The sequence below is a fragment of the Urocampus carinirostris genome, chromosome 8 (assembly GCF_059441175.1).
Source record: "Urocampus carinirostris isolate Australia breed hairy pipefish chromosome 8, RoL_Ucar_1.0, whole genome shotgun sequence".
Lineage (NCBI taxonomy): Eukaryota > Metazoa > Chordata > Actinopteri > Syngnathiformes > Syngnathidae > Urocampus > Urocampus carinirostris.
The window spans coordinates 12,043,634-12,055,903 of NC_142356.1; the positions used below are offsets into that span (position 1 = coordinate 12,043,634).

Consider the following 12,270-nt stretch of genomic DNA (forward strand, 5'->3'; position numbering starts at 1 on the left):
GTAATCTTCCGTACAAAAGAATATGCTAACATGAACGTGTAATAATTTAAAAAAAGGATAAAGAAAAGAATTATGGATAGGATTTCTTACCTTTGTGGTGGTCAGCAGAAGGCGCAGGTGGACGGCCGTTGCTTGCTTATAGCACTCACTCCCTTAGCCACATCACTAGATGTCACAGCCTCCTTATTCTCCAGTATCGTACTGATCGCAGATTTAGCCATATTCCCTAGGAAGATCAGACACTCGCACACCTCCTTCATATTTTGCTATTATTTATTTCTCAAATGCAATAGTTGTACGCACTACTTTTCTTTTTTTCACCTGTAGCAACTTTGCTGCTTGCACTGACTTTCTTCGGAGGCATAATAAGGGGCTAAAACACCCGTACGCCGCTCAGCATCGCACCCTAGCGTACGCACTCACGCATTACCGGCGTTCAAACTCCGATTTTTTGACCGAACAGCGAAGCAAAAATTTCTCGAAATTTTTGGTCGGACTCCGATTTGTTCGAACTGAGAGGCGTTCGAAAACCGAGGTTCCACTGTAACTCAATTTCCAACAGTCACTTTTGAGGGAAAAGGACAATAAGCTCCAGCACCAACTATTTTTATCTGTTCACACCACTTCCCTTCCTGTATAACATATTATTTCAGATATAATCTGTAGCGTCATCGCTACGACCCAGAGTTAAACCACCAAAGAAGGACCGGGACCACAGGAGACTTGTTATTGAGGCTTTAATTTCCTTCTCAGGATGGTGAAAACTGCTTCAATACATTGCAGTGCATTGAGACGTGCCAATACGATCACGAAAATAAACTAATACGAAATATAGTTATAGCAATTTACGGCATTGCCTTCTAAATCCTTTAACTTAGGTAGATATGGATTTGATATTCACCCGTCAAGTCAGCTATAGCGTGAGTCTTTGTTTACTGTGAGGGAGTCCAGAGTAGCACAGGACCCAAAAAATAGTGGTATTTTGCGATTTTCTTTTTATTAAATGCTTAAATAAATAAACTACCGTATTTTCCGCACTATAAGGCGCACCGGGTTATAGGGCGCACCCCCAAAAAATATTTTTTGGTCCTATATTTTCCATACATAAGGCGCACCGGATTATAAGGCGCTACAATGGGAACGTCGACAAAACAGTCAGATAGTTCAGTCAAACTTATTACCCGCTTAACATTCCCAAAGCTTGCAAAGAAGCAAATACGTGTCTCAGACATGTACGGAAACAGTGTCTTTACGATTGTCACCAATCACTCAAATGCATCGTTCCAAATATCATTCGGAAGGTTAAAGTCTTGGGATTCAAGAAATGCTTTATTTTTTGCTGGCAACTGTGTGGACAGCAAAGTAAGAATTGTATTGTGCAGGGAAACGGGGTTCTTTACTGTGCATATGGCAATAAACACTTTGAATCGAATTTAGCTTAAAAATAGACTCATCACAGAAACATCAAGATCGTTCTAAAACAAGATAATATAAAGCCGCATAGCTCACCTAAGTTCTCTTGCAGCCATCACGTTCAATAATAATACGTAACCATGGTCTTCTTACAACCGTGAGTGTAGTAAATCCAGGAGAGTAAAATATTTACAAATACAGAATAGTAAAAAATGTTTTCTCTATGCCGTAGTGCAACCCAACGTGTGATTCACATTCATCTTTTTCGGCCAATTGCAGGCTTTGTTTCGCCCCTTTAGCCTATGCGAGCCTGTAAACGATAAAAAGGATCCGCCCCCTTTACCTCCAAAAAACTTTAGGCAATAGTGAATGATTCAAATGATGATTGACACATTGGTTAGGAAATGAAACGCCGGTATATAAATCCCAGCATACACCACGGACTACTTCGCCTTCGGGGGGAAATCCAGTCGGCGGCTGCTTGCCTTAGTTGCAAGACTTTGCGACTTAATATAGATCCATATATAAGGCTCACTGTAATATAAGGCGCATGGTCAGCTTTTGAAAAAAAAAAAAGGCTTTTAGGTGCGCCTTATAGTGCGGAAATTACGGTAGTTAAGTAAAACACTTTGTAATGGAATTACAAATATTTTCAGCCTCCTACTATATTTGATTACATGAAATTAGTAAAGAAAAACACTAAGTTCATGAATATGTGTATCTGCGAAGTTGTGACATGGAATCAACAGGTGTCTCTTTCGGCAAACTACTTTTACCCTTAGTCATTACATTCCTGTTTCCATGACCAAGTCATTTGATTGGAATATTGTAAACAGTTGTGCCTCAAGTTTCCATCATTTTCCTTTGTTTTCTTCTTTAAATAACAAATGTGAGAGTATTACTTGCAGGAATAAAGGAAATAACATTCATCAGGTGCAACGCTAAATAGCTTGTCTCTGTGGGGTGTTCATTTGAATATAGATTGAAAATGATACGCTCATCATTATTCTTTTTTTTCTGTTTGTTTTACACAATGCTCCTGCTTCATTAGAATTGGGATTAAATTCTGTGTTTTATTAGATTCATGTAAGGTAAAGCATTTTCAAGTTTAAAATGCCTTTTTTTTAACTTCTGAAACTGTTCTTTTAGCCTATTTCCCTTACTTTTTGTGTTCTTCTCTATTGACCTTCAATGGGGCATATCTGTCTTCTCAATGAATGGAAACCAAATAAAACTATTGATCATTGCTTTTTCCTCTCTCAGATCATGGTGTTGACCGATCCTGAGTTTGAGAGCAGTGTCCTAATCAGCTCTGATGAAGGAGCCAGCTACCAGAAGTATCGCCTTTCTTTTTACATCCTAAGTCTACTATTCCACCCCACTGAAGAAGACTGGGCCCTAGCCTACAGCCACGATCAGAAGGTTAGTTTAATTTTGTCTTATCATGTGCTGTAATAACATCTATATTATTCATTCTTGGTATCATTATTTTGTATTTTTTAGAAAGATTGACAAAATTGTTGAGGAATTCTATATCGTTTAATATCCATGCAACTTTGTAGACCCTATCAATAACTTCCCACTGTAATACGGATTTTGATATCGCTCATTCAGAGCATGTCAGAGACATCATTTTAGCAGTAGGGTAATCCCTCGGCAATTCAACTCTCACTGTTTTGCTGCATCACAGACCTGCAATGTGCACGGTATATACTGCCTTGTGATGGGCTAATAAGTCTCAAACAGGCAATTAATGTCGTAAACTGATTTTTCAAAAACAGTTGTATTGATGATTGTGACTTCAGCAAAAATACCGTAAGTTTCGGACTATAGAGCGCACCTGATTATAAGCCGCACCCACCACATTTTGGGAGGAAAACCGATTTTGTACATACACAAGCTGTCACGGTCGCCGTGGCGACCAGTCTGCCGCGCCCCCGAACTCAAGCTGTAGCAGATCAGCTGATTGCTGGTCTGCTACTTAAGGCTGGGTTGTGGGTTTGGCAGGGGCTGGCTCATTACACATTCCCCGGTCTGTTATGCCTTGTCCTGTTTTAGTTTTAAACATTTTCCGTCTGTTATGCCCTGTCCTGTTGAGTTCGTGCCGGAGGAACTCTGTATTGTTCTGTTTTGTCCCGGAGTATTGGGCGACTTTTATTTTGTTAAATAAAACTTATGATCGTCAACGCATATGAGTTCTCCCTTTCTGCCTCCTGCCTCCGTTCTGGTCCGGTCACCCCTTCCACTCCACCACGCCTCGTGACACAAGCCGCACCTGTATATTAGCCGCATGCGCCCACATTGAAAAAATGCAATACAAAGACGAAATTAACCAATACCCAATACATTCCAAAAACCACAGCCGGCAAAATGAACAGAAAATGATACCGGTACTTAACATTTAATGCAGACTTGCAAAGTCCAGGTGCCCGTTGAAAGTAATCCAAGGAACAAAGTGTATATTTCCAAAGGTAAGGGTGGGAAAAATATATATCCACTATTATCGGCCGCGTCCACAAACATGTCTCACCTTTACTCCACTTCCCGTCAGCCCGCGTTTGCCCCACCCCTTCTTTCTCATTTGCTCGTGCAAAAGGTAAGTTTCTAAAATAAATACATTACAAAATTATACAGTTGCAAATACATATTATACATGGTTACACTTGTTGAAAAAATTCTATATCGTTTAATATCCATGCAACTTTGTAGACTCTATCAATAACTTCCCATTGTAATACTGACTTTGATATCGCTCATTCAAAGCATGTCAGAGACATCATTTTAGCAGTAGGGTAATCCCTCGGCAATTCAACTCTCACTGTTTTGCTGCATCACAGATCTGCAATGTGCATGGTATACTGCCTTGTAATGGGTTAAAAAGTCTCAGAGAGTAATTACCATAAATTCCGGACTATAAGCCGCTACTTTTTTCCCAAACCTTCAACCCTGCGGCTTATTCAGTGATCCAGACAATTTATGTAATTTTTCTAACAGCCGCCAGCGGCGCTCGAGTACAAAAGGTAAGATTTAGACCGGTGGAATATATGCGCCGAGGAAAACTGCAACTTCTTAGCTTGTGCACAAATTAAATTAGCGTAGACATATCCTCATCATGCAAATTGCAAAAAGAAAGGCACATGACGTAGCTTTCAAGCTAAATGCAAACGAGCAGTCCGATAAAGAAGGAATCAGAGCTACTGCACGTAAACTTCACTTTGCAAGAGTGTTGCTAGCGTGTTTTTGAATAAGGGAGCGTGGGACGACGTCTGTATGACAAAGTCTCTTTCCCATATTGGGTAAGACGACTTTGATGTCGTCAATAATAAGGAAGATGAGGACGGTTTACCGTGGTTTATACAAGTACGGTATGTTTTTTTTAACATACCTGTTTACTGTGTTGCGAGCGTGTTTCTAGTAGCGTTTTGCTACCCTTCACAGGCACGGTTTGGGATGAAAGTTATAATACTAAACTTTGAAAACTCTCTCGGTGTACCGTCTTTCTTTGTAAATATGTGTAACCGATGTATAATATGTATTTGCACCTGTATATTTTTGTAATATATTTATTTCAGACACTTATTCTGATATGTTTTGCGAATTAAAAAAGAGGGGCGGAGCAAACGCGGGCTGACGGGAAGGCGGGTAAAGATAAGTGAGACCTGTTGTTGCGGCGGACAATAGTGGATATATATTTTTCCCACCCTTACCTTTGGAAATATAGACTTTTTTTTTCTTGGATTAGTTTCAACGGGTACCCGGACACTGCAGGTCTGCATCAAACCTTAAGCACCGGTATCATTTTCCGACATTTTGTCGGCTGTGGTTTATGGTCTGTGTACATTATATTCAGTTACAATCGCGGGACTCAAAGCCGGGACTTGGGCTAATTTTGTGATTGTGTTACATGTTTTAATGTGGGCGCATGCGGCTTATATACAGGTGCAGCTTGTGTAGAGTAGATAGTCCAAAATTTACGGTATTCATTTAAAGAAGGGTGGAGTATTTTTGTTTAACAAATGCTTGGTCTAGAATTTGAATTTAGTACAATAGTTATTGAGTCATTCAGTGCCTAATGGTACTTAATAATTCGGAGGGTGAAAAAGCCCGATTTTTCAGTTAGGTAGGCTGAAAGACCTGGTTCTAATAAAATAAAGCCCAAATTTCCATTACTATTACAGCTTAAATAGAATTTAATGCAGTGTTTATCAACCTGTATGCAATTTATTTGTCTTTTTTTGCAAGGGCGACATAAAACTTCGAAAAAACGTTAAACTAATACGACAAATGAAATAAGAATGACTACAAATCTGTTACCCATCCCATCTCAGTAGCCTAGATGGTAAGGCGCCCGCTTTGAGACTGGGAGGTCGGTGATTCGCGCCCCGGCCGAGTCATTCCTAAGACTTAAAAAGTGGTCGGCGGCGCCCTCTGTTGGCTGCGGCTGCATCGGCTCGCTACAACGGGTCAGGTGCAATCGACATTTCGTTCTGTGTACATTGTTACACAGAATGACAATACAAGGAAATTATTATTATTATTATTATTATCTCTTGAGCAATGGCCATCACAAATAATGCATTACAAACCTTTCAGAGAACTACTAAAAAAATGAAGCAGAACATTCATCTCATCTCATTAGCCGTACAGCTTATCCTCATTAGGGTCGCGGGGGGGCTGGAGCCCATCCCAGCCATCTCCGGGCAGTGGGCAGGGGACACCCTCAACTGGTTGCCAGCCAATCGCAGGGCACATAGGGACAGACAACTCATTCGCTCATTCACACCTGGGGACAATTTGGACCGGCCAATTCACCTGAAATGCATGTTTTTGGAACGTGGGGGGAAACCGGAGTGCCTGGAGGAAACCCACGCAAGCACGGGAGAACATACAAACTCCGCACAGGAAGTCTGGAGCTGGATTTGAACCCACGCAGGAGGTTCCCATGACATGAACTGTGCCGCACAAGCGCTAACCATTTCGCCGCCGTGCTGCCCAGAACATTCATATATTGGAAAACAGTGTAGTGCAAGCGTGAGGGGGAAAACGAGAGTGGCACTGCCGACTTTTGTTCTATTTGGTCACAGTCCAATTTGAGCGTATACGTATGTCAACATTATTTTCTGGTAATAAGTAAAATGGGTCTCATCCTCTTTCATGGAGCAAGGCACTCTTGACAAAATATGAGGTGCATCTGGCCTGCAATCAAGTTTGCCGTATAAATAGCAGCCGCATCGATTGATCTCATTGATTTAATACACCTCAGTAATGAAGAGCGGTCACAAATCAAGCAAAACAGTTCAATGGGGCTGTATGGTAGCTGATGCATGCATTTTGCTACTCCATCTTAACGAGACAGTTGGGGCCAAGTCAGGCTCCTGTATTCATTTGGTTTTGCATCTTCCTTTTGACAAATTAGCACTAAAAGAAAAAGCGGAGGAAGATTTCTGCTTTGCTAAGAGCGTCTTTCTCTCCAAATATGTTTTCTGCATCCATCCTGGGGGTGATTTAAAATACGTTCTTTATCCAATAAGTCAAGAATCAACACAGATGTTTGTGGTTTCTACCCTTTTTTCTTTTTACAAACAGCATTTAAACCAGGGATGTCAAAGTCAACGTACAGTTAAAAATTTGACTTTTAAAATATCTCTCTGTACATGCCGAGGGCTGAACTCATTATAATTTGAAAACGATTGGAAGCTACTAAAGATAGTTGCTAATGTTGTTTTAGTCACAGCTAGCAACCCGAAAAGTAGGTGGTCCGAGTCAAATGGACGGTGGGCTAAATCAAAAAATTGACTTCAAGCCGAGGGCCAGACTAAACTTCTAATGCAAATGAAAGAAGCTTCTGAATGCTAGTTGCTATAGTGAAGCTAATAGCCACTAAAGCAATGCTAGACAATACTAAAGCTCAAATCCTAACGTTAAAGCTAAACATGTACTCAGTTCAGGCTGACGACTGCCAAAAAACAAAGAAAAGGCATACTTGAAATGGAAAAAAATGATTTATTTGTATTTTCAAATATTTTAATTGAGCAACACCAGATGTTAATGCTAATTATAAAATTATTATAAGTTATATAGCACTTTTCAAGTCACTGAAGACCTCCCATAGCGCTTTACAATGTGCTTCAAGCTTACCCATTCACACCCACACCGATGCAAGACACCTACAGTACCTGCTTATCAGGGGCATTAGTGGGTTCAGTGACTTGCCAGAGGACACTTTGATATTTAACACAGGAATCAAACCTGTGACGTCTCGTTCCCAAGACGAGCGTTTCATTTTCTGAGCCGCTATGACTCGTTACTGAGCTACTGATGTCACATACAGCTAGTGACAGACTGTTATGTCAGTTGCTTAAGTAAAGCTAGTTACTAAAGTTGCTATACTAAAGCTAACAGCTAACCGCTAAAGCTGAATATGTTCTCACTACTTCAAATATTTGTTTTTGTAGTGTCTGTTCAATTTTCCAATTTTAAATTGAGAAGATTGAAGCCAGAAGCTTCCTCAATGACACTACCCACTATTATTCAGGAACGATTATAATTGTTGTGGGGTAACATGGCGACTGAGTGTCTGGCACATATGCCCCAGTTGAGAGGACCTGGGTTACAATCCAGCTGTTGGCTTCCCTGTACGGAGTTTGTATGTTTTCCCTGTGCTTACGTGGGATTCCACCAGGCACTCTGGTTCCCTCCCACATACCAAAACCATGCAACGAAGGTTGATTAACAGGTCCGAATTTTCCCTAGGTGTGGTTGAGCTCTGTACCCCCTGCAATTGGCTAGCAACTAGTTGAGGTTTTGCTCTGCCCACTGTCTGAAAACAGCTGGGATGGGCTTTGGCACCTCCTACGACCGTGATGAGGATAAACACTGCAGAAAAGGGATAACTGATAAAGTGCAAATAACTATTAACCATAAACATTTATTTTCACAAAAGCTGTATTTTACAGTGGAAAAATACACAATCATTCCTAGTGTATATTACAATAGTCTCTCGCTGTAATCTCAGGTTCCACATCTGGCCAGCGGGCCTTGACTTTGAAATTTGTGATTTAAACAGTCATTCTTAAGCATGTAAGTGGCTACTATTTTGCAGACTGTGTCACCCTCAGTTTGGTCAGTATTTTGTTACTTTTGGTATTTGCATGCACCAATAATACTCTGTTCTATACAACATCAAAATCTATGAAAGAACAATTTGAAAGTAGAAAATGTTTTTGTTGGGATTCTTGAGTCTATTGTGGCTTTAGAAAAAGCAGGTCACTCTCTTCCCTGAGTGTATTTAAATATTTTTAGACGTTAAACTCACAATGACCTTTCAAGACATTATTTTTGGAGACAATTACTGATTGGCTTTAGAAAGTCAGTAATGTGCCAGGTAAAGGAATTACAGAAATAGTCTGACAAAGAAACAACTCAAACTGAAATTCTCTCTCAGCTGGTACTTTGCAAAATGAATATGCATTAGTTTTTTTTCCAGAGAGAGGCGATAATTAGTTTTCCGACTGAGAGGTATTAAAGCAACAATTCCTTTCAAGATGTTGCACATTGTTAGGGAAGTCATTATTTTGAATACATCTTATGCCATTTACGGTAACAGTACTGATGTCAATGAAGGTGAATGTGGGGCTTATTAAACATTGAAAAATTTTATACAAAACTTCGAGTTGCAATTTGCTGCCTAAAAGCGTTAATTAAATACATTTTGATTTAAATAAATTATTTACGGGTAGCTACAGTATGTCACAAAAGTGAGTACACCTCTTGAATTTCTGAAAGCCAATGGTGAAACTTAGAAGTGGTTTTATTGGTTTGGTCACTTAGTTACCAGTAGAATTTTAAGCAAATGCATATGCAGATAACTGAATATGATTGTCAAGGTTAAAACTTGAGATTAAATTAGGATGAAGAAAAGAACATTCGGTGTCGGAGATTTAGGTTTTTGATAGCCCTTCCATTGGAGGCCCCATGCTTCCGGGATCGGATCAGGAAGGAAAACACGCTCTGCCCATGGCTAGAGGCTCGTTCATTTGCAAACACCAGAATGAAACAACATATCTGATTGGTTTAAACAAGATTACATGAACACAGGAAACGAATCTGATTGGTTTAGACAGGAATCACATGTTTAAATGCAGTGAATAATGCTGGTCGCTAAATGGCGCGCAAGTATGATAAATGAGCAATAAGGATAGTGAAACTTTGCAACACAATGCGTCTCTGTATATGTAGGGAGGCAAGCTCTCGACCAACCCTGCAATGTGGGGAGGCAAGCTCTCTCGCGGGCTTCCCGGTACTAAAAACGAAGGCCATCTTAATTAATAGTTAGCTGGCCCCAAGAGGATACAAATGTTGCAAGAATACAAACAGCACCTGGATATAATTGTTGCTTTGTTAAGCCGCATTTGAGGATAACATACTATAAAGGCACATTCAAACTATAATTTCCCTTGCAATGATGTCCATGGGTGTACCTATAAAGTACAGTTCTAAAGGAGATTTCAACTGGTGACCCCAGAATTACCAGCCAATGCACTTAGCCCACTGTTCCAACGTTCAGTGCCAAATACCAGTGAATAATGATATGATTGGGGGGGAGGTGCAAGATCTTTGGCTTTAATAATGTTGAAAATAAGTACCATGGAAAATGAATAGGACATATGTTGTATTCATTGTTCAATTGTTTCAAAACCGTAATTATTAAGAATAAAACTTACAATTTTGGTAGCAACTCATTTTTGCTAAAAGTTTAAATTCCGACATTAGATATTTGATATTTTGTTGAAACATCTAAAGAAGGGGTCTCCAGCATGGTGCCCCAGGAACCAGGTAGCCCCTTAAGAAAACCTGAGTTGCCCGCGTTCAGGTTCTGAAAATAGCTCAGCAGTGATTGGTCACTGCGAGTTTGGAGTAAATCTGATTGGTCACCCCAAATTTAGACTTTTGCACTTTTGTCTTTGTAGTGAAAGTCAGCCAGAGGTTATTAATATATAAATCTTAATTGTACGTAAACTGCATGTCCGATGCCAAGCCTTGAGTCGAGACCCTGAAAAGGTGATGGGAAACAGCAAATAAATAGTTAAAAGACTAATGTAATATATAAAGAACAGATTATATAATTTGAAAGAATAAAAAAAAACACTGTTAAACATAAATAACCTAAAGATATCACATCATGATTTTAATATCAGTCACAAAGTGTGAAGTGAGAGCGAAAGAATATTATAAGTAATGTACATTTACATGGCAACATGCAGTATACACAACAGATGGAGTAACTGCTGCTATGGCAGATATAGACTTTTAGTAATCCATTGTCAAAGCAGCAGACGGTAGGGACAGTCCATTTGCTCAAGTAATGCTCAAAAAAATGCAACTAGTATCAGTAAATGTACATGTGATCTCATCTCATCTCATCAGCTGCACCGCTTATCCTCAGTAGGGTCGCGGGGGTGCTGGAGCACATCCCAGCAATCATCGGGCAGTGGGCAGGGGACGCCCTGAACTGGTTGCCAGCCAATCGCAGGACACACGGGGACAGACAATTCACACCTAGGGACAATTTGGACCGGCCAATTCACCTGAAATGCATGTTTTTGGAATGTGGGAGGAAACCGGAGTGCCCGGAGGAAACCCACGCAAGCACGGGGAGAACATACAAACTCCGCACAGGAAGTCCGGAGCTGGATTTGAACCAACGCAGGAGGTTCCCAAGACCTTAGAACTGTGCCGCACATGCGCTAAACACTGCGCCGCCGTGCTACCTGTACATGTGATATTAAAGAGAAAAAAACTGATATGATTGAAGTTAGAGTTGCAATTTGTAGCAATTGTTGGGGTCGGATTGATCAATTACCGTAAATTCCGGACTATAGAGCGCACCTGATTATAAGCCGCACCCACCACATTTTAAGAGGAAAACCGATTTTGTACATACACAAGCCGCACCTGTATACAAGCCGCATGCGCCCACAATTAAAAATGTAACACAAACACAAAATTAACCCAAACCCGACTTCAAGTCCCGCGATTGAAACTAAATGTCCTTCATTAAGATCACAGTCCAAAAATCACATCCGGCGAAATGAACGGAAAATGATACCGTTACTTGTTTGATGCAGGCCTGCAGAGATCAGGTCCCGTTGAAAGTAATCCAAGGAAAAAAGTGTATATTTCCAAAGGTAAGGGTGGGAAAAATATATCAGATGAACACTTCTTTCCTTGTCTGTCCCTCACCTTTAGCGGTCCCCACTTAAACTCGGCACCACGCGTTTGTTCCGCCCCTCATTTTTTGTTCACCCGCAAAACATATCAGAATAAGTGTCTAAAATAAATACGAATAAATACATTACAAAAATATACAGTTGCAAATACATATTATACATAGGTTACACATATTTAAAAAGAAAGATGGTACACCGAGAGAGTTTTCAAAGCTTTAATAATAATAATATAGCTTTGACAGGGCAGTTAATGGTAGCAACACTCGAGCGCCGCTGGCGGCCGTTAGAAAAATGACATAAATTGGCCGCATCACTGAATAAGCCGCAGGGTTGAAAGTTAGGGAAAAAAGTAGCGGCTTATAGTCCGGAATTTACGGTATTTTGACAACAAGAAAGGTGTGTGTTTCTAATCAACTCATTCGGGAAACACTCCAGATATGGTAATAGCTCGGGAAGCGCTAGGTATATGCCCTAAATGGGCTGTAGATTAGCATAGTCTGTGGCTTTGAGGCAGTTTTGACTCGTTCCCAAAATAGATCTGTATACCATCATGCATGTTTCTAAGTGAACTAGGGCAGATCTGTTTTGAAAATAAAACCCATCAATTGGAATTAAGTTTGTTGTATTT

The 12,270-nt window shown here is 40.3% G+C and overlaps 1 protein-coding gene across 1 annotated transcript in view; it reads left to right on the plus strand.

The window, feature by feature from the left end:
- The window catches only part of sorcs3a (sortilin related VPS10 domain containing receptor 3a), a 333,093-nt gene that overhangs the window by 190,890 nt on the left and 129,933 nt on the right, over nt 1–12,270 (plus strand). The window contains exon 4 of the mRNA XM_088341620.1: nt 2,677–2,835. Within this exon, the coding sequence (XP_088197746.1) occupies nt 2,677–2,835 (159 nt within the window). The remainder of the gene's footprint in view (nt 1–2,676; nt 2,836–12,270) is intronic.